This window comes from Halichoerus grypus, chromosome 6 (assembly GCF_964656455.1).
Source record: "Halichoerus grypus chromosome 6, mHalGry1.hap1.1, whole genome shotgun sequence".
Taxonomy (NCBI): domain Eukaryota; kingdom Metazoa; phylum Chordata; class Mammalia; order Carnivora; family Phocidae; genus Halichoerus; species Halichoerus grypus.
In genome coordinates this window covers 29,241,759-29,269,463 of record NC_135717.1, presented here as the reverse complement: position 1 = coordinate 29,269,463, position 27,705 = coordinate 29,241,759, and the positions used below count along the sequence as shown (strand labels likewise).

Sequence of the window (27,705 nt, the reverse complement as noted above, 5' to 3'; positions counted from 1 at the left end):
TTCCATCACTTAGTATTGGAGCCAGAAATTCCAGAGTGTGGCACGTGGCAGCTGAGCTAATAACATCAGCTCTCCTGCTCTGCCCACACCCCCAAGCGTGTACCACAAATGGCAGAGACAGTTTGGACGCTGACCCATCTGTGCCTGAGGATGCTGAGTTCTCAGCTCTCCTGTCCTCTGGATTTCTCCTCTTCACTAGCGTCTCTTTAAGGAGGGCTTTGATTCTAGGGCAAGAGGCATTGGTGAAGAATGTGAGATTCAGAGGCTGGGTTGGGGATCCTAGGACTGTGCTAGGAGAGGAAAAGACAGATGCGCACTAGGAAACCGACCGCAGCTCGTGGGGTTTTTCTGTGAGGAAAGCTGTTCCCCACGCTCACTTCGTGAGAGAATGTGCCAATGAAAGGTAACCCTGGTTAGTATGTGCCTGTCCCCCTCCCTTTTCCCGTAGGCACCTTCCTGATCGGCCAAGTCCATGGTTTTATCATTACATAACAGAGTGCAACCTCTGGAACCAAGACCCCATCCATTGTTGTAATCACTTTGAAAAGACCAGGAATAAAATCTGTTATTGATAGCACAATAAGCAGATGATGGTGAATTGATTAATACTGTGAGACTGCAGTATTTTATGTGTATTTTCCTTAGAAATACATAACTTGAGGGGCGCCTGGGTAGCTCAGTCGGTTAAGTGTCCGACTCTTGACTTTGGCTCAGGTCATGATCCCAGGGTCATGAGATTGAGCCCTGCATGGAGCCTGCTTAAGATTCTCTCACTCTCTCCCTCTGCCACTCCCCTCCCCCCTTAAAAAAAATTTTTTTTTAAAAAAGAAATACATAACTTTATAGTCTGCTCTATTCCATAAGAAGCATTTTTCTGTTTGTACATATCCTCTAAAGAATATGTTTTTAATGACTATAAAATAGTACACAGTTATAGTGAAGTATCCTTCATCTTCTCCCATTTGTATCTTGAGCACGCAGCCTCTTTTCACTAGGAGATACTATGTGTAAGCCCTTCAAAGTGTGTCTACAGGAGGCACCCAGAGTAACTGTTGAACGTGAATAGATAATGCCGAGCTGCATATCCTTCCCTTACTCTAAGGGAACAAGGCAGCAGGAGAAGGTAAGTTCTTAGGGGCCAGATTTCTTGGTCAGGGGAAGTGTACACACGTTTTCCTCGCTCTGGGTACGTATTTAGTCTCTCGCTTTCCCAGGCGGCCACCCCGGCTGCTGAGGCGCACCTCAGGTCTTTCTCTCCGGTCCTTCGCGCACACAGTGGAACAGGCCGCCTGTGACAGCATGTCTAAAAACGTTCTTCTCTTTTTCTCGAAAACAGCAAAGCCATCCCAAGAATCCCAACGACAAACACCGCAGCAAGAAGTGCAAAGACCCCAAGCCCCGGGTAAAGAAGCTGAAGTACCACCAGTACATCCCCCCCGATCAGAAAGGGGAGAAGAACGAGCCGCAGATGGACTCCAACTACGCCCGGCTGCTTCAGCAGCAGCAGCTCTTCCTGCAGCTGCAGATCCTGAGCCAGCAGCAGCAGCACTACAACTACCAGACCATCCTGCCGGCGCCACTCAAGTACGGGGCCGGGGCCGCGCGCGCCGCCGACAGTGCCTTGTACCCCGCCCCTTGCACGGGCACCGCTCGTTTCCAAAGGTTGGCCGTTGGGACTGACTGGCGCCTCGTGTCACCAGAGCTTAGCAGCCAGTGGCTCGCCCTGGTCCCCGTGAGAGCAGCCTGCATGCCAGCCCAGTTTCTGTCCTCTGAAATCCGTTCCGAACCTTTCAAGTTAGAGGTGACTTTTCACAATAACTCACCCAGGAAAGATTGGCCTGTTACTCACCCAAGTAGCATTAGATGCTATGGTAAAGGCATACAAAGTGTAAGACCTGTTATGAACAGTTAAAAAAAAGAGAGAGACAGATGAGTGTAGAAGCCGGAGTGGTCGAGGAAAGCTTTATGAAAAAGGCGGGATATTTATATGGGAAGGAGCCTGAAACTAGGGAAGGGCCCTTTCAGGCCAAGGGGGATGATCTTGGTGCAAGAACAGAGGAAGGAGTGGGCGGTGCCTAGTTATTGGATGATGAGAAAAATAGCCCGAATAAAAAAGTAGAAGACAAAACTGAGTTGAGCCACTGTCTGGAGGAACTTGCAGCCAGGCAGCCTTGAATCTTGATGTGGCAGGTGATTCAGAAGGCTGTCATGGTGGAATCAAAGCGCGAGAAAGAACAGTTTGATGCTGGTCGTGAAGGGGAGTCTGGAAATAGGAAGAACAGGAATTTCACAACAAAGTAGATGTGAGAAGATGAAAGGGTGTTGATAACGGGAAGGAAGGAACAGATGAGAGATGTTTCAAAGACAACTAAAGGTCTTGGTGACCAACAACTGTGGAGAAGGAACACGTTTCCAGAGTCTGAGCCCAATTGGGAGGGACAGAAGGAAGTGAGTTCCACGAGCTTCCGAGACTGAATCCGTAGCAAGGCATCCATTGCAAATTCTAATTATGTGCTAAAAGAAATTTCTAGATAGCCATCCTCAGTATGCATTTTCTGGGAAGCATAGATAAAAATGCAAAAAACCTATCTTTCATTTCCCTCAGCTTTCAGGAGAAAGGGATATTTACACTCAACTCACAGAAAGAAACTTAAAAAAAAAAAGATGCAAAATTTCATTAGAAGAAAAAATTTTTTCGGAGATCAAGCCACTCAGTTTATGATCTGTAGGAACTTGACTCTTGTTGTCTACACGTATGCTAAGCATTCCTCCATAGGGAGTCCTATTTAGAAAAGGAGTAAGACCCACTAAAAAGCTCCTCTGTTAAGAACCATCTCCTCATATGCTAACGATTATCAGTTCACTTTTTTCTTTTAAGATCCTGATATCTCGAAGGAGATTAGACCTATTAGTCATCCAGACCTTACTGTAAAGTACTTCAGTCTAAAACATCAGGGCGCAGAGAGGAAGAAAGAATTTGTGTAGCCTGTTAGTATTTTAAGAGCAGGCAGGCCTGAGTGAGATGTTGACGTTGGAAGGGAACCAGGGAAGACCAAAGAGAATTGGAAGAGTATCAGAGGCAAACGGCCGCTGCTTCACAGCTTTGTCCAGGCCTGAGGGAGGCGTCCTCCCCTGCCCCCTCCTCTGGCAGCGGGCACCAGGGAAGCGAGCTCGAACCCTGGCCCCCATCTCCGTGTGCCTTACGATGCACCAAGCGGCGTGCTGAGCACGCGACGCACCCTCCTCCTCAGTAACTCCAGGAAGAGCTGAAATGACTGACCCTACTCCCAGGCAAGGAAACCTGTTAACCTGAAAATCCCATAAAGGGATTGTTTTGCTGCGCCATCTATGAAATAGTCTTTTCTGTAATGAAAGAAATTGTGTGCGGCCGGTCTGTAGATGGGAAGAGTACATCGGAGGGTGTTGAGGATCTGGTCTCTCACAGTTCCTCGTCTTTCCACGAAGGCTGCAGCCCCCCCACCCCAAACATTCCCACCACTGCAGCAACAAGCCCACCACCCAAGGAGAGCATCCCACAAAAAGAACAAGGAGGAAAGATCACTTATTGTTCTGTAGTCGTTCACCACACAAAGACCGAACATCACTTCTGTGTAATTTCCACGTCTTGAAAGTAGAAACGGTTGTTTTCTGTTACAGTGTTTCTTTTCACCACAATTCCAGCACAGGGAACAATGTGGAAGTCTTATAGCAGCCATCCAGCAGGATTTTACCTGATGACACAGTCTTCTGGTACCTCGGGAAAAGCCGCAGCCTTGGGAGACGGGGCTGTGGTCCCAGCATAGCCGCACCCTGGTGGAGGGTCCTGGAAGTTCCCTTCGTGTGTCTGAACTTTGGGTTCCTCGTCTACACTGTCATCTCATTCAGCAGGGCCCCCCCCCCAACACCACCTTTCCTTTCTCTGTCGATTTGGGGAGAAACCCAGTCAACTTCTTGTTATTTCAAAGGTCAAAGTAAACACTGAACTGTTAATCATAGTAACAAGTAGGGTATTATAGAACCTCAGCCAAAAAGACAGTACCAATAGAATAATTAATTTACATCGTGCCTTCTCAAGGAGATAATATTGTTCACAAGAGAGCAAAAGCTGGTCGGGAAGAATCTTGCACTTTTTATTTAAGAAAGCACAGACATACAGTACACAGGTAATTGTACAGTACATCTGTGGTATTAAAATTTCACTGGGAGGTTGATCAGGAAAAACGAAACCTAAAAAACCTCCTTGCAGGGAAAGTAATGAAAATAAGGTTGAGAAATTCTGATTTACATTAAATGTTTTCATAATTCTAATAGAAGATTTTAAAACTGAATTTTTAGAAAGGAAAAAAAATGATACATAAAACATTTGTCATTCCATCCAAATTTCAAGAAACCTCATCTCAAATACTTAAAATATTTAACTGCCACAAAATTTAGGCAGATTTTAAGAGACTCCAAAAAGGATGTCAAGAGTTAGCTGTTGACAGGGCCAGAAATGGCTTCAAACACAATCTTCCTAAAACTCACTTGACAAAGCTCATCTAACTGGGGACCTCTCCCTCTTTCAGAATATGGAATCCAGAGTCTCTCTGCTTCAGCACCAAGGCTTGTATAACAGTAAGGCCTGGAGCTGTAATGAAATTGGCTCTACAGTGTCAACCATCATGTGGACCTTTCTCGAATAGATATCAACCACCCAGAAGAGAAATGCCACCGTTGCCAAGAGTAGCATAGGGGGAAGAAGCTAGATGGGGACCTGGTTTTGATATGGAAAGGAGTGTAGGAAAATGAGTACAGAAGTACAACAGCTTCACCAGCGTTTCTTTAATAACCTTTTTAAATGAAGTATAGGTTATAGAGAAGCCCATAAATCATAACTGAAAATTGATGCCAAGTAAACACCTAAATCAAGAAATAGAACATCATCAGTATGCCCAAGAGGCCCCCTTGCGTCCCCTCTTGGTGGCTACCTGACTTGAATGCCATAGATTAGTCTTGCCTGTTTCTGAACATTACGTAAATGCAGTCCTAGAGTACACATACGTGTTTGGCTGCTTTTGCTCAACGTTGTGTTTGTGAGCCTCATCTTCACTGGTGCAGAAAGCAGCAGTTAATTTTTATTCTGTCTAGTGTTCTATCATTGATCCCACCCATCATCCTCTCGGTGGACAGTTAGGTTGTTTCCAGTTGGGGCTAGTATGAATAATGCCATAATAAACATTCTCCCCTGGTGTCTCTTGGTTCATGTATGTCTGTCTTTGTCAGGTGTCCTTCTAGGAGTGCCATTGGGTCAAAAGATAGGCGTAGGTTTTTCTTTAGTAGATAGCATACAACAGTTCTCCAAAGTGGTCGTGCCAATTCACACTTCCACCAGCCGTGATTGAGAGCTTGGGATGTTCCAGGTACTTGGTATCCACAGTCTTAGTCATTATACAGTACTCTGCTGGGTAGGCAGTGCTATTTTGTTGTGCCTTTTCTTCATTTTCCTCGTATATATTGAGGCTAAGCCCTTGTTCACACATTTATTGACCATCCGGATATACTTTCTTGTGATATGCTTGTTCAAGATCTTCCCATTTTCCCACTGGGTTTTGTCTTTTTCTTACTGATTTTAAGACTTTTTTGTATATCCTAGATATGAGGCCTTGTCAGAAATACGTATTACAAATATCTTCTCCTGTGGCCTGACTTTTTACTCTTAAAAGGTGTCCCTCTTTGTGCATTTTGTGTCCTGCTTAAGAAATCTTTGCCTACCCAAAGGACATGAAGATACTATCCTAAGCTTTCTAAAAGCTTTACTGTTTTCATAATTCACATTTAGGTTTTTGAGATGGTGTGAGGTAGGGGTCAGTCAAGGGTCCTATCCTGTTCTGTATGAATACCCAGTGCGGCCCAGTGCCATTTATCGTAAGGACCACCCTTTTCCTACTGCACTACAGTGCTATCTTTGTGATAACTCAAGAGGCTGTGTATGTGAGGGTCTGTTTCTAGATTCTCCGTTCTCCGCCATTTGTTGTTCTGCCCCCAGCACCACACCGTCTTAATAACTGTCTTTGTAATGAATTTTGATATCTGGTAGTACGACTCTTCCAGCTTTGCTTTTCTTCAAGGATGCCATGGCCTTTCTTGGTCCTTTGTATTTCCATATAAAGCTGAGAATCACCTTCTAAATTTCTACCAAGCAAGCAAGCAAACAAACAAAACTTGCAGGGATTTTCACTGCGATCTAAGTTGATTGATATCTTCAAAATACTGAGTCTTCCAACCCATGACCATGGCATTTTTCTCTTCACGAGTTAACAGTCACATTGTTAGCAAAAACAATGTCAAATTCAGAAGTTATTTTATCATAAACTCTCTCATTTTCTTGTTCTTTTGAAGGCCACTCAACGACAAAAATAACAACAGTGGGAATTCAGCTCTGAACAATACCACACCTAACCCTCCAAGACAGAATACATCTGCTCCTGTGAGAAAGCCGGGACCTCTGCCTTCTAGCTTGGATGACTTAAAGGTGAGAATTACAAGTAGAGTTTTTTCGCCCATAGGTACCACAGAAAGGTAAATGATTTGCCAGATTTATCTAGTGTGTGTAGATAAGGTTTCTTCAATAGACTTTACCAACATAAGATAACCTCTGTAGAGGCACTTTCTGTTTATGTCCATTAAGTTTCTTTTAAAATGACTAGTAATGATTCTCATTCGTTGAGCATATACCATGTGCAGACACCAAACCAGTCCTGACTGCAGAGGCAGGTTTTTTTTCTTCCCTGCTCACTGCCAAGTTTGGGAGAAGCAGGAAAAATGTAACTGTCAAGAATCTGATCTCCCAGGCCAGCCTGCGTGGGTTTCCACCGCAGCTCAGCCTTCGGTTATCTGTGGTAGCTCGGACCACAGTGAGTCAACCTCTCTCTGCCCCCGTGTCCTCTGTGAACTAGGAATTGTAATAATAATACCCACACCTCCTGTGCGGATGAGTTGAAAGAATAAAGCACGTCCAGCAGTGTCTGGCACATGGTCATTACTCAGTGAGTGTGACGGTTATCATCACGATTTCTGGTTTTCAGTGCTTGGACATAAATCGCTGCTGTATCACTGGCCTTTGCAGTGCTTGGGGTCTGTAGCTGTGCGTGTCTGTGGGTTAGGAAGAGAAACCCTCTCGCTTGCCAGTGTGTGGTCATGGGGAGCTGGCAGACGCAGGCCCCTTTCCCGTCCAAGTGTCCCGGAGATTTGTCGCAAGTCGCAGTGCCGGATGAAGAGGTGTGACTTGTCTGTACTTGCAGGTGTCGGAACTGAAGACAGAACTGAAGCTAAGGGGTCTTCCGGTGTCAGGCACCAAACCGGACCTCATCGAGCGCCTGAAACCCTACCAGGAAATGAACAGCAGCGGCGTCGCGGCGGGGGGCGTCCTGGCGGTGCCCGCGTCCGCCATAGTCACCAGTAGCCCCGACGTCACCGTGGCCCTGCCCGTCACGACACTGCACAACCCCGTGACGAGCTCGGGCTCCTCCTTCAAGGCAGAAGTGCCGCCGGCCGGCACCAGCACCGTTGCCCACGCCGAGACCGTCGGCTCCCCTCTGCCCATCTCGCCGTCCCCCTCCGAACAGTCCAGTCTCGGGACCGAGGACACTCTCACCGAGATTATGACCATGATGTCTCCGGCGCAGTTCCTGTGCTCGTCCCCTCTGCGAGTCACGGGCCCCGACGACAGCCCGAGCCCCACCAGCAGCACGCTGTCGAGTCTGGAACTGGACGCGGCTGAGAAGGACCGCAAGCTGCAGGAGAAGGAGAAGCAGATCGAGGAGCTCAAGAGGAAACTGGAACAAGAGCAGAAGCTCGTGGAAGTTCTGAAAATGCAGCTCGAGGTGGAGAAGCGAGGGCAGCGGCAGCCTCCGCCCATGGAAACGCAGGTCGGCACCGCGGCCAGCCCGGCGGCCAAGTTAGACCAGAAGCTCGGCGGCGGCTCCGTCAAGGACGAGACCTCGCCCAGCGACTGCTCCGCCCCCAGGCAGCCGGGCCCGCCGGCCGGCCAGCCCCTGACAGCCAAAAAGGCGGTGGTGATCAAGCAGGAGGTCCCCGGGGCGCAGGCGGAGCCGCAGAGCGTGGTGCCGCAGTTTTACGTGAGTTCGCAGGGACAGCCACCGCCTGCCCTTGTCGCTCGGCCTCAGGCTTTACTGACCACGCAGACGGCCCAGCTGCTGCTGCCGCTGTCCATCCCGGGCTCCAGTGTCACCTCAGTGCAGCTCCCCGTAGGCAGCCTCAAACTCCAGGTGTGAAGTGTGTCTTCTAACTCCTTTGCCTTACAGCCTGCCGAGAGTACAAGCTTGCCTCAGCTTTCTCACAGATGCTCCGCGCCGGGCTTCGGGGTGCTGGGACATGGCGGGGGGGGGCGCGTAGATTCCAGTTGCAAAATGTTAATAGCTAGCACTGTTTGCCTATGGCAGAAACACACAAGCGGTGCTTTTCTACTTCCCATTCCTTTTATCTTTATGGGGAACCATATCGCACATGCAGGCGTTTTTAAATACTAGTTACAGTATCATGAGAATAGCTAGTGTCACGGGGCACTTTCTGTGTGCAAGGCACAGCATCAGGGACTTTATTTTTTTACTTATTTAAGTAATCCCTGCACCCAATGTGGGACTCGAACTCACGACCCCGAGACCAGGAGTCGCACGCCCCTCCAGCTGAGCCAGCTGGGCGCCCCATGTACTTTGAGGGCTTATTCCCATTAGTCCCCGCTTCCTCCAGAAGATCTAAGTGATAACATCCATTTTGAGATAGGGAAACTGAGGTTTGGTAAGATGCTGGGTAATTCTGACTACAGAGCTTTCACTTTGATGCCCACTCCTATATTCTGCCTCCTAAATGTAATTCTTGAAAGACACGAGTGAGGCGAAGATGCCAAAGGCATGTTGGGCATCTAAGGCAAATGGGACCACAAACCTAGGAGTGAGGATGTTGTTGAGAGAGGTGATAAACACTGGTAGGCAAAAAACCTCCTTTTATGCCAATGTAACCCGTGTATTGACCTTAAGCTGTTTTTACGTAAGGCCTTTTGATAGTTTTCAACAAAATGTGTGGGCCACAAGTAAACAGAAACCATTTGGGGCAGTGCTCGTCAACTTTGACGCCCCAGACGCTCTTAATGGCAGAAAGGAGTGGTCCCATACCCCTGGGGTTAGGAAGCATGACCCGAGACCCTTGGCATGTGCAAAAATTCTAATTCCCCTGTTTAACCTTTACAGTGTCTATGAAATTGAAGGTCTACTCACTCTGTAATATAGCTCTTCTGAACACTTTTTTTCCAACCAATTCTTCCAGGAGAGTTGATGTTCTCAGAACAAGAACTGTGTTTTATTCTGGACTTCTGTGTGCCCCAGCGCGTGGCTGACTGCCCCCAGAGGGAGGGAGCGCATCCTGCAGCTTAGAAGCAGGAGTTTGGGCAGTCGGGCCTCAGAGATTTCCAATTATTTCAATCATTACAACACCTGACCTAGTATGTGTAGAGCTCCTATAGGCTTTTATTTCAGTTTTCCCTTTTCTCAAAATTTTCAAATGAAAATCTTAGCCACTTAAGAAACAATCAGAGCATGAAAACAACTGGTCTGGTGTTTCACTCTCTGGTTTAGAATTAAGGCTCAAATCTATGTGTTGATGAAATGAAGTATATATCTGTAAATAATTTATTTCATTTCAGATATGATCCCCACATGACCCGTTATTCCACATCTAAGCTCTTTTTTTAATTTATATATATATATTTAGTAATCTCTACACACAACGTGGGGCTCAAACTCATGACCCTGAGATCTAGTCGCACGCTCTTCCAACTGAGCCAGCCAGGTGCCCCCACATCTAAACTCTTTTTTTTTTTTTTCTTTTTTTAAAGAAGATGGTTTTTTTTTTTTTTTTTTTTAAAGATTTTATTTATTTATTTGACAGAGAGAGAGTTAGCAAGAGCAGAAACAAGCAGGGGGAGTGGGAGAGGGGGAAGCAGGCTCTCCACCGAGCAGGGAGCCCGATGCGGGGCTCGATCCCAGGACCCTGGGATCATGACCTGAGCTGAAGGCAGACGTTTAACCGACTGCGCCACCCAGGCGTCCCCACATCTAAACTCTTGATTCTGAGATTGATTTTGACATTTAAATTGATTTTTTATTTGCTTCCTAGACTCCAGCACAAGCAGGAATCCAGACTCAGCCTCAGACAGCAACTGCCACCCTGTCCTCAGGCTTAGCCCAGACTGTACCTCAGAAGCAAGACACTTTCACGCCACATGTGCTCAGTCAGCCTCAGCAAGTTAGAAAGGTGGGTGAAGGCTGTCGGGTGGCAGGCTGTCGCTGATGTGTGCTGTCGTCTGCTCAGCAATCCTGCAATATCCGCAAAGCAGTCTCCTCGTGGGAAGCACCTATTTGTTCTTCTGTGTGATGTGCCTCCCATCGGGTGGGCCTCAGGTCGCGTGGCCTCTGGCTGCAGATTACCCAGTTATTTGGGGAAGAGAGTTCTGTATTACTGAAAGATAGCTCATCTTAACAGCTAAACCCCTTTTCCAAGTCAAGTTTCAAAAGTATGTTTTTAATCCTCATGTGTAGGATTTTCTGGGACTTAAATTTCAAATTAATTATTGGGGGGGGTTGGCAGTGCTGTTCCCTGGGAAGAAATATTTGAAGATGAAAAAGATACTTTCTGAAAGGTTTGCCTTGAATAAGATCTTTATATATTTAAGAGTTTGCCATCTTGCAGATTAAGAGCCAGAAGACCCAGGCCTGGTTATTCTGGTTCCCCACTTCCTACATGGTTGGCCTTATGCAATATTCACTTACTTTCTCTGAGTGTTATTTTCCTCGTCTTTAAAATGACGGTGTTGGTCTAGGGCTCAATAACTTCTGCATGTGTTCCTACCAAAAAGTTCTGATGTGAAAGCCCCAAAAGTTACCAAAATTCCCTCTTATCCAGTAGGTGGAGCTATGTGCACATCTCTCCTTGTGAGAAAACTTTTAAAGGCCTCAAAAATAGGTCTCACTCTTTTATTTTATTTTTTTAATTTATTTTTTAGAGGGTGCAGGGGCAGAGGAAGAGGGAGAAAGAGAATCTTAAGCAGGCTCCATGTCCAGCGCGGAGCCCGACACGGGGCTCGATCTCACAACCCTGAGATCATGAGCTAAGCCGAAATCTAGAGTCGGACACTTAATCAACTGAACCACCCAGTTGCCCCAGGTCTTACTATTTTAAACCTTGAGAATTATTAGTCCCAGAATTTTAATCTTCAGCATAAAAGAACTTGGATAATGAGGTGTACCTGTAGACATGGCCCAACATGGTGTGTACTGTCTAGGCTAAGACCACTTGAGCAACAGACAAAAACAATGCCTGGGGTCATTGGTAGTCACATCAACTTGTGCTCTCTTCTGGAATCTGCTCTGGGAAACACAGTGAGCAAGGAGTTATAGCTGCGTATTACTTACTTTGGGCTCAGAATAACATTTTAGTATAGTGATAAGCTTAGTGAATGTTCATATGTCAAGACAGTTTGTTTTAGGGAGGAGAGAGAAAAACAGGATATAGACAAGATAAATAAGGGCTTATTCACTTAGTCTGAAAAAACTAGAATTAGGGGTCATTAATTCCATTTTAAAGGAAGAAATTCTTGTACCAAATAGAAGGAAATTCAACTTTTTCAAAGGGGAGTACACTTACTTCTAGAACTTCTCACCCAGAGCAGTGGTACCATTTGGAGGGATATATAGACACACACATAAATATACTTTCCCGCTTGAGAAATTCATATGTATATTTATAACAGAAATATAGGGGTAAGTTTTTCTCTTTCAAAATATGTGGTATAAAGTATATTAGATCTTTTTACGAGTAAATCAGCTCTGTGAAATACAGTTGCAAAAGCACACTGTGGCCATACATTTGCAAAAGTCCATAAAACCTTTGGCTCCTAATGGGGGCCAAACACACACTCGGCTGTTCCACAGGAGAGAATCCTCACCGCTCACCGACAGAGCAGAAGTTAGTTAGCTTCTCAGAAGGGGGCAGATTTTAAATGGGACCTCGCAAGGATCTGGAGAAATGTTCAAGAAACTGGAAAATTGAGTGTGGCCCCAGCACGTGTGGCCGTTGTGGTCGGCTAAAAAGGGGCCAGGTGGTAGAAGGTTCGTGTGCCAGCCAGACAGGAGGGTTTTACTACGAAGGACAGAGGAGCCAGGAGTGTGGGGGCTCCATCAGGTGTGGGTGTGAAGGCCGGAACTGTTGTGGAGGGCTGACGGGAGGGAGGCTCAGCAGGGAGGCTGTGCCAGTTTTCCAGGGATCAATAGCAAGGGCCTGGATTAGGACAGCAGAGAACAGAGGCCTGATTCAGGAGGCATTCCGAAGCTGTGTGAGCGCTGAGGGGAGAAAGCAGAGGAGACTGACGGCTCCATTTACCAAAGTCTTAAAAATAAATCAAGGTAGAACCAAGAATTATTTTTCCTCAGAGGCTGGAGGTGGTGGGAGGAAAGGGGAAAGTTTAGTTTGGAATATATTAAATTTGAGATGTCCCAAAGTTATGTTTATAAGGGTTATAAATGTGGCTGTGGCACTTGGGAGCAAGGCTGGAAAAGAGGGGTTGGTTGGGGGGTTATTAGCTTAATCGTGAACATTAAAGCCATGAGAGTAGATGAGATCACCCTGGTGAGGAACAGGAGAAATTCAGCTATCGCTTAAGAGAAAAATTACTCTGAGCAAATGCTGATTTCCCGGAAGGTGCGGTCCCCGCTGCCATCGAAGACTGGCCACTGAGTAAGGGATGATTGACGCCGGAAGATCAGGGTCAGCAAACTGTGGCCTCCGGGCCTGTCTCTGTGGGTAAAGTTTGACTGGAACCCAGTGCCACCCATTTATTTCCGGGTTGTCGAGGCCACCTCTGGGCTGCCGCAGCACAGGGGATCAGCTACCTTGGAGAGCCGGGGCCTGCAAGCCCTCAACTGAGTACTTGAGGGCTCTTGCCAGCAAACGTTTGCCACCCCGTGTCCGAAGACATGGTTTTCTTTGGTAGGAAGAGCAAAAGAACACACTGAGTGGAAAACACTGGTTCATTACAGGTCTTCACAACCTCGGCATCGAACACCGTTCTCCCCTACCCGAGAGCACCCGCTCCAGCAGTCCAGCAGCCCTTTGTCAGTAAGACGCCCACCAGCGTTCTGCAGTCCAGAAGTGCCCCACGTGCCTCCCTGCAGAACGGACCTACCACTTCCAGTAAGGTAATGCTGTGAGCACGGAGCACCAGCAACAGGGGTGCTTCCTGGGGTACGAGAGCATTCCAAAACCCAGCGCTTCCGCCTTGGAGGCACTGAGTATCAGTACGCATGGGACAAAACAGCCAAAATACTGTGGTGACAGTTGTTAGGGGGCAGCTTCGCTCTTACCACAGTAAAGGTGGCCCTTCTACACGAGGTGGCCCCGTCAGCCGCACGGCTCCTAGGTCCTGAGGCTCGCGAGGTGAGGAATGCCGTGATGGGGCTGCCCCGTGGTGAGGGCAGAGCCCTGCCTGGCCGGGGCTCGAGGAAGCTCGCTGCCCGGAGCTGACGTGTGTCTCCCTCTGTTTGCCTCAGCCCGGCTCGCCCCCGCCACCCCAGCAGTGTGTCGTCCAGCACTCCCTGTTTGGGAGCCCGGTCCCCAAGACGAAAGACCCTCCCCGCTACGAGGAGGCCATCAAGCAGACGCGCAGCGCCCAGTCCTCCCTTCCAGAGGTAAGTGAGGCCAGTGGCCATGTCCACGGGCTTACATCTGGGGTGTCATCTTCACACGGAATCCCTTGTCGAAGATGTACTTGCCGCGAAAGAAACACAAATTTCAGAGCCAGGAGCCTCCTTGGCATTTTAAATGCTATTTTTTTTAATTGAAGTAGGGTCGACGTACAATATTATATTCGTTTCAGGCATACGACACAGTGACTGGACATTTACAGACATTATGGAATGCTCACCAGCATAAGTGTAGTTCCCATCTGTCCCCGCAGTTACTCCAAGATCACTGACTGTATCCCCCATGCTGTGCGTTGCGTCCGTGATTTATTTTGTACCCGGATGTTTGTACCTCTTCATCCCCCTCACTTATTTCACCCTTCCCCCCATCCCTCCTCCCCTCCGGCAACCACCAGGGTCTTTGTATTTTTGAGTCGGTTTCTGTTCTGTTTGTTCATTTGTTGTTTTTTAGATTCCACATGTAAGTGAAATCATTTGGTATTTGTCTTTCTCTGACTTACTTCACTTAGCATAATTCCCTCGTAGTTCATCCCTACTGTCACAAATGGGAAAAATATTCCTTTTTATGGCTGAGTAATTTTCCTGTGTGTGAGTGTGTGTAGCACATCTTTATCCCTACATCATCAGCGGACACTTGGGCTGCTACCACATCTTGGCTAGTGTAAGTAATGCTGCAATAAACATAAGGGTGCATATATCTTTTTGAATTAATGTTTTTGCTTTCTTCAAATAAGTACCCAGAAGTGGAATTGCTGGATCACGTGGTAGCTCTATTTTTAATTTTCTGAGGACCCTCCATGCTGTGGTCCACAGTGGCTGCACCAGCTGGCACTCCCACCAGCAGTGCCCCAGGGCTCCCTTTCTCCACATCCTCACCGACACTGGTTATCTCTTGTCTGTCTGTCTGATACAGGCCGTGCTGACTGGTGCAAAGTGGTCTCTAGTGGTTTTGATTTGTAGTTCCCTGAGGATGAGGGATGTTGAGCATCTTTTCTAGGTCTGTTGGCCATCTGGATGTCTTCCCTGGAAAAATGTGTATTCTGTTTGGGGATGGACTGTTCCATATATATCTATGAAGTCTGTCTGGTCTGATGTGTCATTCAGAGCCACTGTTTCCTTATTGATTTTCTGCCTGGATGATCTGTTAGTTGATGTGAGTGGGGGGTTAAAGCCCCCTACTATTACTGTATTACTGTCAGTGTCTCTCGTTAGTCTGTTAATTATTGCTTTATATGGATAGACAGACAGGTAGATAGAGGCTCCTGTGTTAGATGCACAGATATCTGTAGTTGTTATAGCCTCTTTCTGGATTGATCCCTTTATCATGCAGTGCCCTTCTCTGCCTCTTGCTACAGCCTTTGCTTTAAAGTCTGGTTTCTTTGTTTTGTTTTGTTTTATTTTTAAATTCAGTTAACATTCATTTTAGTTAACATGCAGCGTATTTCAGTTAAACTCAGTTTAGTTAACATATAGCGTATTATTAGTTTCAGTAGAATTTAGTGATTCATCAGTTGCATATAACACCCAGTGCTCATTCCATCAAGGGCCTCCTAATGTCCATCACTGAGTAACCCTGTGTCTGTCATAAATATTCCTACATCAGCATTTTGGTTTTTTTTTTTTTTTTTGCTTCCATTTATATGGAATATATTTTTCCATCCCTTCACTTTAAGTCTGTATGTGTCTTTAGGTCTGAAGTGAATCTCTTATAGACAGCATATTAGATAAGTCTTAACTTTTTTCATCCATTTGGGAACCCTATGTCTTTTGATTGGAGCAGTGAGTCTGTTTATATTTAAAGTGATAGGTAATTACTGCCATTTTTAAAAATTGTTTCTGGTTGTTTTTGTATTTCTTTTCATAGTTCTCCTTTTGCTTTCTTTCTTTGTGATTAGATGACTTTCCTTGATGTTATATTTGGATTCCTTTCTCTTTATTTTTTGTATATTATAGGTTTTTGCTTTGTGGTTACCATGAGGTTCATACATAATATCCTATGTCTATAGTACGCTATTTTAAGTTGATAGTTGCTTAAGTCAAACACATTTTAGAAGTACTACATTTTTACTCCCCTTTTTATGTATATGATGTCATATTTTACATCTTTTTTATTTTGTGAATTCCTTAACTAATTCTTATAGATACAACTAATTTTACTACTTTTGTCCTTCAGTCTTCATACTAGTTTTGTAAGTGATTGATTTACCTTAACTATACATTTACCAGTGAAACTTTTTCCTTTCATAATTTTCTTCTAGTTTTGGCCTTTTCTGCTTAAAGAAATTCCTTTAACATTTCTTGTAAGGCCACTTTAGTGGTGATGCACTCCTTTGACTTCTATTGGCCTGAGCAACTCTTTATATTTCCCTCAATTCCAAATAATAGCCTTGCTGAGTAGAGTATTCTTGGTTGTAGATTTTTTCCTTTCACCACTTTGAATATAGTATGCCTCTCCCTTCTGGCAAAGTTCCTGCTGAAAACTAAGCCTCAGCTTTCCTTGTACATAACTCGTTGCCTTTCTCTTGCTGCTTTTTAGAGTCTCTATTTTGTGACATTTTGATTATTATGTGGGCATCCTTGGGTTCATCTTGTTTGAAGCTATCTGTGCTTCCTGGGCCTGGCTGTCTGTTTCCCTCTGCAGGTTAGGGAAGTTTTCAGCTATTATTTCTTCACATAAGTTTTCTGGGTCTTTCTCTCTCTCTTCTCCTTCAGGGACACTTATAATGCGAATGTCAGTACACTTGTTGTCCCAGAGGTCTCTTAACCTAGCCTCATTTTTTTCTCTTCTTTTTTTTCTTTTGGCGGTTCTGTTTGGATGATTTCCACTACCCTGTCTTTCAGATCACTCATCTGTTCTCCTGCATCCTTTAATCTGCTGTTGATTCTCTCTTGTATATTTTTCAGTTCATTTATTTTATTCTTCAGCTTTGGTTCTTTTTTATATTTTCTGTTTATTTGTTTAAGTTCTGAGTTCACCCACTCTTCTCTCAGGTCCAGTGAGCATCTTTATGACCGTGACTTTGAATTCTTTATCAGGAAGATTGCTTATCCCTGTTTCATGTAGTCCTTTTTCTGAGATTTTGTGTTGTTCTTTCATTTGGAACATATTCCTCTGTCTCCTCATTTTGCCTGACTCTGGGTTTCTTTCTGTGTATTAGGTAGGCCACCTACATCTCCTGGTCTTAAAAGTAGTGGCCTTGTATAGAGGGTGTCCTGTGAGGCCCAGGAATGCAGTGCCCCCTGCTCACCAGAACCAGGCCCTCCAGGGGTGTCCTCTGTGTGGACTGTGTGCACTCCACTTCTGTTCTGGGCCAAGACGTCTGTGGGTGTGCTGGTGGGCAGGGCAAGCAGCGTTAGCAAGATAAGGATAGACGGACAGTGTCAGAGCTGGTTCCCACCAGTATTTACACTCATACAAAGATTTCCCGCAGATCCCTGCTCTCCCAGCACATGCCCTAAAAAGTAAGTCTCCTACACATATAACCCAGACACTTTCCAAACTGCCGCTTCTGTGCTGGGTCTCAGACCAAGTGGTAAAATGCACTGGCCCTTTAAGAGCAGAATCTCAGCTCCCTAGAGCCTTCTGGCTCCGGCCCCACTGATTTTCAAAGCCAGAGGTTTTGGGGGCTCATCTGCCCATTGCAGATCCCCAGGGTGGGGGGTGCCCACTGTGGGGCTTGATCCCCTCGCTCCTCGTGGAGGACTTCCACGCTCGTGGGTGATATGGATCACCGTGCCAGGGGTGGTTCCTGACCACATCCCTGCCCCTCCTTCCCTTCTCTGTGTGGCCTTCTTTATATCTTTAGCTGTGGGAGAGAGATGTTCTGTTAGTCTTCAGGTCATTTTCAGAGTGAGTCTCACTATATTTAGTTACATACTTGATGTGTCCATGGGAAATGAGCTCAGGATCCTCCCACTCTGCCATTTCCCATGCTTCTCCTGTAAATGCTACTTTAAACCCAAATACCAGGCACTGTGAAGACTCCCAGACAGTTCTGGCAGCTGGCAGCTGTAACCTGCACTTCCTACTTACTCAGACTCGAGGTTTTTCTTTTAACTTCTCCTTGGGGAATGGGTCACGTTAAGGATAGATGTGATGATGGCCAGGGCATGTATTTTATACAGGTCTCTCTATTCTTCTTTTTATTCAAGTATAATTAACAGTGTTAGATTAGTTTCAGGTGTACAATATAGTGATTCAATAATTCTATACATTTCTCAGTGCTCATCCCCTTTATTTCACCCATCCCCCGACCGACCTCCCCTCTGGCAACCACCAGTTCTCTGTATTTAAGAGTCTGGTATTTTGATCGTCTCTTTTTTGTTCGTTTTGTTTCTTAAATTCCACATATGAGTGAAATCGTTTGGTATTTGTCTTTCTCTGACTGACTTACTTCACTTAGCATTATACCCTGTATGTCCATCCATGTTGTTGCAAATGGCAAGAGCTTATTCGTTTTTAAGGCTGAGTAGTATTCCATTGTGTATATATATACCACAGCTTCTTTATCCATTCATCTATGGATGGACACTTGGGTTGCTTCCATCATTTGGCTATTGTAAATAACGCTGCAGTAAACATAGGGGTGCATATCTCTTTTCAAATTAGTGTTTTTGTTTTCTTTGCATAAATACCCAGTACTGAGATTTCTGGATCATAAGGTAATTCTATTTTTAATTTTTTGAGGAACCCCCATACTGATTTCTGCAGTGGCTGCACAGTTTGCATTCTCACCCACAGTGCACCAGGGTTTGTTTTTCTCCACATCCTCATCAACACTTGTTATTTCTTGTGTTTTTGATTTTAGCTATTCTGACAGGTGTGAGGTGATAGCTCCTTGTGGTTTTGATTTGCATTTCCCAGACGACAAGTGATGTTGAACATCTTTTCATGTGTCTATTGGCCATCTATGTGTCTTCTTTGGAGAAATTGGGGTTTTTTTGGTATTGAGTTGTGTAACTTCTTTATATATTCTGCAAATATGTACATATATCAGATATATCATTTGCAAATATCTTCTCCCATTCAGTAGGTTGCCTCTTTGCTTTGTTGACGGTTTCCTTTGCTCTGCAGAAGCTTTTTATCTTGGGTGTAGCCCCAAGAGTTTAATTTTGCTTTTGTTTCCCTTGCCAGAGGAGACATATATTCAAAAATGTTTCTATGACTGATATTCAAGAAATTATTGCCTATGTTTTCTTCTAGGACTTTCGTGGTTTCAGGTCTCACATTTAGATCCTTAATCATTTTGAGTTTATTTTTGTGCATGGTGTAAAAAAGGCCTACAGTTTCCCCAACACTATTTAAGTGACTGTGTTTACTCCATTGTATATTCTTGCTTCCTTTGTCATAGATTAATTGGCCATAGAAGAATGGGTTTATTTCTGGACTCTATTTTGTTTCATTGATCTGTGTGTTTCTATTTCTGCCAGTGTAATACTGTTATGATTACGACAGATTTTTATCTTGAAAACTAGGATTGTGATGCCTCCAACTTCATTCTTCTTCTCAAGATTGCTTTGGCTCTTCGGGTTCTTTGGTGGTTCCATGCAAATTTTAGGATTGTTTGCTCTGGTTCTATGGAAATTTGGCATTTTGATAGAGATTGCATTAAATCTGTAGATCGCTTTGTGTAGTGTGAACATTTTCACAATACTGGTTCTTCCAGTCCATAAACATGGAATATCTTTCTACTTGTTTATGTCATCTTCAATTTCTTTCACCAGTGTTTCATAGTTTTCAGACTGTAGGTCTTTCACCTCCTTGGTTAAGTTTATCCCTAGGTATTTAACTCTTTTTGGCACAGTTGTAAATGGGATTATTTTCTTAATGTCTCTTCTTGCTACTTCATTATTAATGTATAGAAATGCAACAGATTTCTATATGTTAACTTTGTATCCTGTGACTTGACTGAATTCATTATCAGTTCTAGTAGTTTTTTGGTGGAGTCCTTACTGTTGTTTATATATAGTATCATGTCATCTGCAAATAGAAGTTTTACTTCTTCTTTTCCAGTTTGGATACCTTTTCTTTCTTTTTGTTGTCTGATTACTGTGTCTAGGACTTACAGTGCTATGTTGAATAAAAGTGGTGAGAGTGGACATCCTTGACTTGTTCCTGATCTTAGAGGAAAAGCTGTTTCTCACCATTGAATATGGTGTTTTTCATATATGGCCTTTATGATGTTGACCTATGTTCCCTCTAAACCTTTGTTGAGTTTTTATCATAAATGGCTGTTGTACCTTATCAAATTTTTCTGCATCAATTGAGATGATCATATGGTTCTTATCCTTTCTCTTATTGATGTGATGTATCACATTGATTGATTTGCAAGTATTGAATCACCCTTTCATCCCAGGAATAAAAACCACTTGTTCCTGGTGAATGATCTTTTTCATTATTGTTGAATTAGATTTGCTAATATTTTGTTGAGGATTCTTGCATCTATGTTCATCAGAGACACTGGCCTATAGTCTTCTTTCTCTTGTAGTGTCTTTATTTGGTTTTGGTATCAGGGTAATGCTGGACTTGTAGAATAAATTTAGAAGCTTTCCTTCCTCTTCTATTTTGGATTAGTTTGAAAAGAATACGTATTAACTCATCTTTAAATGTTTGGTAGAATTCACCTGTGAAGCCATCTGGTCCTGGACTTTTGTTTGTTGGGAGTTTTTTTATTACTTGATGTGATTTCTTTGCTAGTAATCAGTCTGTTCAAATTTTCTATTTCTTCCTCATTCACTTTGGGAAAGTGATACGTTTCTAGGAATTCATCCATTTCTTCTAGGTTGTCCAATTTGTTAGCATGTCATTTTTCATAGTATTCTCTTGCAATCTTTTGTATTTCTGTGGTGTTACTTCTCCTCCATTTCTGACTTTATTTTTTTGACTCCTTTTTTGATGAGTTTAGCTAAAGGTTTATCAATTTTGTTGGTGTTTTCATAGAAACAGCTCCTGGTTTCACTGATCTATTCCATTGTGGTTATTTTTAGTCTCTGTTTCATTTATTTCTGCTCTAATCTTTATTATTTCCTTCTTTCTACTGGCTTTGGGCTTTGTTTGTTCTTTTTCTATCTCTTTCAGGTGTAAGACTGTTGAGACTCTTCCTGCCTCTTGAGGTAGGCCTGTATTGCTATAATCTTCCCCTGTTGATTTGTTGGTTGACCCATTTATTGTTCAGTAGCATGTTATTTAGCCTCCACACATAGGTATTCTTTCCAGATTTTTTCTTGTGATTAATTTTTAGTTTCATACTGTTGTGGTTGAAAAAGATGCATGATAGGATTTCAGTCTCTTTTAATTTATCGAGACTTGTTTTGTCTAACATGTGATCTCTTCTGGAGAATGTTCCACTTGTACTTGAAAAGAATGTGTATTCTGCTGTTTTTGAATGAAATGGTTTGAATATACTTTAGGTTCATCTGGGTATCATTCAAAGCCACTATTTCCTTGTTTTTTGTCTGGATGATCTATCCATTGATGTAAGTGGGGTGTTAAAGTCCCCTACTATTATGTACTACTGTCAATTTCTTCCTTTGTGTCTGTTAATAGTTGCTTTATGTGTTTAGGTGCTCCCATGTTGGGTGCGTAACTATGTACAATTGCTATATCCTCTTATTCGATTGTTCCCTTTATCATTATGTAGTGTCCTTTGTCTTAAAGTCTGGGTTGTCTGACAGAATAAGTATTGCTATAGCAGCTTTCTGTTCACTTCCATTGGCATGATAAATGTTTTTTCATCCCTTCAGTTGCATTCTGCATGTGTCTTTAGGTTTGAAGTGAGTCTCCGGTAGGCAGCATATAGATGGATGTTGCTTTTTTTTATCCATTCAGTCACCCTGTGTCTTTTGATTGGAACATTTAGTCCATTTACATTCAAACTAGTTATTGATGGGTATGTACTTATTGCCATTTTGTTACTTGTTTTATGGTTGGTTTTGTATTTTTTCTCTGTTCCTTTCCTGTCTTGCCCTCTTTCCTTGTGGTTTGATGTCTTTCTTGAGTGATATCCTTGGATTCCTTTCTCTTTTTTGCATATCTATTACTGGTTTTTGATTTGTGATTACCAATAGGTTGATAGATAACATCCTATGCATATAGCAAATATATATTAAGTTGATGGTCGTTTAAGTTTGCCCCCATTCTTAAAACACTAAATTTTTACTCCTCCCCCCTGCACATTTTATGTATATGATGTCATACTTTACATCCTTTTATTTTGTGAATCCCTTGACTGATTTTATAGGTATAATTGATTTTACTGCTTTTGTGCTTTAACCTTCATACTGGGTTTTATATGATTAATCTACTACTTTTATTATGTTTATATTTACCTGTGAAATTTTTTCCTTTCCCAATTTTCTTCCTCCTAATGATGGCCCTTTCTTTCCAAAGAATTCCCTTTAATGTTTCTTGTAAATCTGATTTAGTGGTGATGAAGTCCTTTACATTTTGTTTGGGAAACTGTTTTTCTCTCCTTCAATTCTGAATGATATCCTAGCTGGGTAGAGTATTCATGGAGGTTTATTCCATTTAGCCCTCTGAATATATCATACCACTCCCTTCTGGCCTGCAAGGTTAATGCTGAAAAATGAGCTGATAGCCATATGGAGTTTCCTTTGCATATGGCAGTTTTCTCTTGGTGCTTTCAAAACTATCACTGCCTTTTGCCATTTTAATTATTGTGTCTTAGTGTGGACCTTCTTGGGTTCATCTTCTTTGGGGCTCACTGTGCCTCCTAGATCTGTATGTTTCCTTCCCCAGATTAAGGAAGTTTTTAGCTATTACTTCTTTAGATAAATTTTATGCTCCCTTTTCTCTCTCCTCTCCTTCTGGGATCCTGATAATGTGACTATTGTTACACTTAATGGTGTTGCTGAGTTCCCTTAACCTGTTCTCATTTCCTTTTCTTACTTCATTGTTGTTCAGCGTGGTTGCTTTCCATTACTCTGTCTTCCAGCTGACTTATCCTTCTGCTTCCTCTCATCTATGATTGATTCCCTCTTGTAGATTTTTAATTTCATTTATTGAGTTCTTCATCTCTGGTTCTTTTTTATATTTGGGGATACATTCCTCTGTCTCATTTTGTCTAAATCTGTCTGTTTCTACGTACTAGGAAAGTTAGCTACATCTCCTGCTCTTGAAAGCAGTGACCTCATGAAGAAGAGGTCCTGTAGTGCCCTGTAGTACCATGTGTCCTGCTCACCAGAAGTAGCTGCTTCAGCGGTGTCTCTGACGTGTGTTGCATGCACCCTACTGTTCTGGCTGAGCCGTGTCTGCCTTCAGTCCAGTTGGCTACAGTGACCCACTTTGCCTGTTGTGGCAGGGTTTGGTCTCGGTGCTGGTTAAGGGGCCAGACTGGGGCTGCCTTGGTCTTGTAGTTGGATGAGACCAGATCCCTGCCTTCAGCCCGTTTGCCAGGGCTATGGTTGGACCAACCTGCAGGGCACTGTCCCTGCCTTGTCTCCGAGATCAGATGTCTGCTCCAAGCCTGCTGCCGGGGCTCCAGTAGAATTAATCTTCCCCTCTGCCCGGGGCAGGAGTCACTTTGGAGTGGAGCCGGTCCCCACCAAGGCTGCTTAAAGTAGGGCAGGTTGGATGGTGTGAGTGCCCAGGAGAACGCACAGCAGGGTAGGTGGAGGGTGTTGGCACTGGTTCCTGCAAGTGTCGGGAGTCTAGGCTCAGGCAGGGGAGGAATGGTGCCCCCCGGTGCCCCCCAGCTCTTTTACTCTTGCCAAAGTCTCGCGAAGGTCACTGCCTCTCCAACACATGATTAGTGACTAAGTCTTCCCTTATAGCCCAGGTGCTTTCCAAACTGCTGCTTCGATGCTGTATCTCAGCAGGGCTGTTTGTTTGAAGGGTGGGACTCAGTGGGACTCAGTTTCCTATTACCATCCAGCTCTCCCAGAGCTAAGCCCCATTGGGTTCCAAAGCGTCTCAGTGCAGGTCCCCCACGGCCAGAGTGCCTGATGGAGGGTCCTCTCCCTTCTCTGCGCTTGTGGTAGCCCCCTCATTTGTGGCTAGTCTCACTATCCCTACTGCATCTCTGCCTCTCCTGCTCTTTTCCATGTATCCCCCTCTCTATCATTAACTGTGGAAAGTGTGTTGTGCCAGTCTTCAGGTCATTTTCATAGTTGTACTGATGTGGCTGTTATCTAGGTGTGTCCGTGGGACCAGGTGAGCATAGGAGCCTCCTACTCCACCATCTTCCCAGAAGTCCTCTGCAGGTCCCTCTTTTCTAAAGCCACCATTTGTCAGGGTGGCATGAAACTGACCTTGCACCTGGCTGGCCATCAAGACAGCTCAGCACCTACACCTGCCTTGTCCTGCTTCATCTCACTCTCATCCACAGCACCGCCAGCTCACGCAAGCAGCTTTGCCAGTATGTTGAGCAAATGCACTCTGAAGGACACAGGCCTGCGGTCCTCCTGACTTCACTATGTACTGATACACAAGGTGCTTACCCGTCCTCTGAGCCGGCCTTGTTGCTCCCTATTCCCAGAGATGGGAATAGAGTTCCTGTCTGTAAAGGCATCTGGCGTATGGTGGGTGCCCAACAACACTAACCTTGTCATACCTTACCCTAAGCCTTTCTCCTGGTCTCCCTACCCATCTAAACTTAAACTCACGTAAGTTTCAAGAAAGAACCCCTGCCACACAGAGGATGCAACAGGTGAGCCTCATCCCACTCTGGGGGCAAGCTAGAGCAGGTCAGAGCAAGACTGTTTAGTACTCGCAGCAAATAGCAGGGCCGTCAGCCTAGCTGTGCTGGTGCCCCTGGCCCCCATGTTCTGTGGGGTGACTCAGTGTGGCCTGATGGGTCGTATGCCACCAAGAGCTGTCAACACTTTTTGCAGCAGGCACCAACCAAGCCAGTGCCCTCAACCAGGGAGTGTCATCCTGACCTACCTGGTTGCCTCGATGAGCAGCCGCAGCAAGTGCTCGGGACCAGGCAGCAGCGTCCGGTTGGGCGCACTCACAAAGGGGGTGCAGGGCGGACTGCCTCTCTGAGGGAGTAGACGGTTGCCATGTGCTTCGCACCAAAGGAGCAGAACCGTGGGAGTTGCAAAAGGTCTCTTCAGTTCCATCCTCAGCAGGGCCTCTTCTCTGTGAGGGAAAAACCACATTTCAGAAATAGTTATCAACATTTACACAAAGAATGGGGACAAATGGTGCTGGACTAGACTGGCCTCCCCGTTGGCAGTGACGTCTGTTCTCCTCACCGAGGGACAGAGGCGAGTGAAAGGCAAAGAGCTTAAGCTGCAGTTTTTAAGAGAATGAAGTGGTAGCACTCATCCTTCCTAACCTGGTGCTCATGTCTAGGTCAATATAGCCTGCTCACTTGATACATGTAACACAACAAAGAATGATTACCTCACTTTAACCTAAGACAGCTGATCGGAATCCCTGCCATTTATCCATCTCTGGTTCATGTTTATAGACTGAGGGAGCCCAGCTCTACATCAGTGTCTGGTATTCTTTATACAAGTTAAGCATCAAACTCCGAGCATCCTGAGGTTTTTCAAATACGTTTACTCAGACTTCCAATTCCACTATTGGCAAAGGAAGTCTTCCACAGGTGCAGCCCGGCAGTAACACGAAGGCATTGAAGAGTGAATAGATGCGGTCACAGTCTGGTGAGGAGTCCACACTCACAGGAAGGGCGATAGACAGCATGAGTTCCCTCTTTATGCTGCTTTTACTCGGGGGTCAAGCTAAGTGGTAAGGCTACTGGTAGAAAAACCATAGCCTTTATGCCCCGGGAAGTCAGCCTAGTTGAGAGCAACCCAAAAAGGGAAAGAACTAGAGGGGAGATCCCCAAATCCTGTCTGTCCACATCTCCAGCTAACCCTTAAGCCACATAGGCATTGAGTGGTCATAGAAGCTGAGCTACAGATAAAAGATGTGAGCTGTGATTGGAACTTCTGCCCAAAAAACATTTTGAACATCAAGTCCAACCAAGTTAATTGCCTGCTAAAACAAAAGAAACCACTCATCTGAGAAAAATAACAGAATACAGAGGCTTCACAATTTGATGTCCATAATAGCCATTCATAACATGCAGTGTGCAAATAAGGAAGAAAATGCAACCCTATCTCAAGGACAAAAGGCAATCAAGACCAACTCCAGCTAATCCAGATGTTAGAACTTGCAGATAAGGATTTTAAAACAACTATTATAACTATCAATGATGTAAAGGGAAATAGATTCATAATGAATGAAAAATAGCAAATATGGAAATGAGAAATGATTTTTTAATGAAATGAAAATAATAAAACTAAAAAATCTCTAAAATGAAAAGAAATTATAGATGGTCTTCACAGAATGGAGAGGACAGTGAAAAAGGTAGTAGGTAAAAGGTAAAAAGTTAGCGAACTTGTAAATCAACAGAATTTATCCACTGTGAATAACAAAAGATTTTTTTTAAGGAGAACAGAACCTCAGAGACATGTTATTTAATATCGAATAGTCTAGGATGGTTATAATAGGACTCTGAGAAGAGAATGAGGCAGGTAAAATATTCTAAGAAATAAATAATGGTCAGATTTTTCACAAATGTGATGAAAGACAAGTTTATAACTTTGAGTTGCTCAGTGAACACCAAGCAGGAGAAACAGAAGGCCTAGGCAGTCAAATTATTGAAAGCCAAAAATTAAAGAGCAGATCTTGAAAACATCAAGAGAAAAGCAACACAATGCACACAGGGTAACAACAATTTGTTTTATGATTGACTTTTCATCAGAAACTACTGAAGTCAGAAAACAGCGGAACAATGTCTTTAAAATTCTTAGTAGGGAGGAAGAGACTGTCACACCAGCATTCTCTATCAAGTAAATATGTCCTTTAAGAATGAAAGTGAACTAAAGATATTTTCAGATAAAGAAAAAATAAGAATTCATCACCAGAAACCTACACTGTAAAAAATAAAATACCTAATAAAAGATGGAGGAAGTAGATCTTTATGTTTACAGGGGTTTTATATTTTATACACAACGGTACATGAAATAACCTACAAAAAATTAAGGATGTATATTGTATGCCTACAATAACAACTAAAGTAGTACAGCTTTTATAAAATAGAAAGATTAAGTTAGAATTCCAAAAATAAATCAAATGAATATATATTTATTTACTTACTTGCTTGCTTGCTTAAAGGACAAGAACCTTAGGAGGAATAACAGGGCAAATCAAAGCAAAATGGTAAACCCAAACTTAATCCTATCACTGATTGCACAAGACATGCTAGTGGAGCAAATGATACAATTAAAATGCAGAAATTACCAAATGACTAAAAACAGATTCAATATATATTAAGATGTCTGCAGTTCCTCCCTGAGCTGGACTGAGTGACTCGCTTATAATAGCATGGGCAGAAGTGATGGTGTTGGACTTCTGATACTAGTTCATAAACGGCATGCCCCTCCTACCTTGCTCTCTCTCGGATGCTGGCTCTGGAGAAGGGCAGCTGTCATACCACGTGGACCATCCTGCAGCACTCTGGAGAGGCCCATGTGAAGGGAAACTGAGGCCTCCCATCAATAACCAGGACCAACTGGCCAGTCATGTAATGAGCCGTCTCTATAAGGACATTCTCCAGCGAAGCCTGAAGATGGATGGCTATAGCCTGGTCAACATCTTGTCTACATTCCCATGAAAGACCCCAAGCCAGAACTACCTATCTAAACTATTGCTAAATTCCTGACGCACAGAAACTGTGAGAAAATAACTCTTAAGCCACTAAACTTGTTAATGTGTAATACAGTAGAGAACTAATGCATGCACCTATAAGAGGCATACTTTTTTTTTCACTGATATAAATTTTTAAAGATTTTATTTGTTTATTTGAGAGAGTGCAAAAGCAATCACAGAGGGAGAGGGAGAAGCAAACTCGCCGCTGAGCAGGGAGCCTGATGCGGGGCTCGATCCCAGGACCCTGAGATCACGACCTGAGCTGAAGGC

At 44.1% G+C, this 27,705-nt stretch overlaps 2 protein-coding genes across 14 annotated transcripts in view; one reads left to right on the top strand and one right to left on the bottom strand.

Moving 5' to 3' along the window:
* The window catches only part of LOC144382288 (uncharacterized), an 83,029-nt gene that overhangs the window by 29,684 nt on the left and 25,640 nt on the right, over nt 1–27,705 (bottom strand). For 3 of the 4 annotated variants that reach the window (XR_013448895.1, XM_078074789.1, XM_078074790.1), the window contains exon 3: nt 24,655–24,852. Coding sequence is in view for 3 of the 4 variants with exons in the window: in XM_078074789.1 (XP_077930915.1) it covers nt 24,655–24,852 (198 nt within the window). In the remaining variant the exon portion in view is untranslated. Of the gene's footprint in view, nt 1–10,303; nt 10,471–24,654; nt 24,853–27,705 lie in introns of those variants that run through there. The other variant, XM_078074788.1, reaches the window with a different exon arrangement.
* MRTFB (myocardin related transcription factor B) overlaps nt 1–27,705 on the top strand; it is a 192,233-nt gene that overhangs the window by 155,186 nt on the left and 9,342 nt on the right. For 4 of the 10 annotated variants that reach the window (XM_036123896.2, XM_036123893.2, XM_078074785.1 and 1 more), the window contains 6 exons: nt 1,337–1,662; nt 6,379–6,511; nt 7,281–8,267; nt 10,171–10,308; nt 13,089–13,247; nt 13,599–13,736. In XM_036123896.2, the coding sequence (XP_035979789.2) occupies nt 1,337–1,662; nt 6,379–6,511; nt 7,281–8,267; nt 10,171–10,308; nt 13,089–13,247; nt 13,599–13,736 (1,881 nt within the window). The remainder of the gene's footprint in view (nt 1–1,336; nt 1,663–6,378; nt 6,512–7,280; nt 8,268–10,170; nt 10,309–13,088; nt 13,248–13,598; nt 13,737–27,705) is intronic. The other 6 variants (XM_036123900.2, XM_036123897.2, XM_036123902.2 and 3 more) reach the window with 3 other exon arrangements.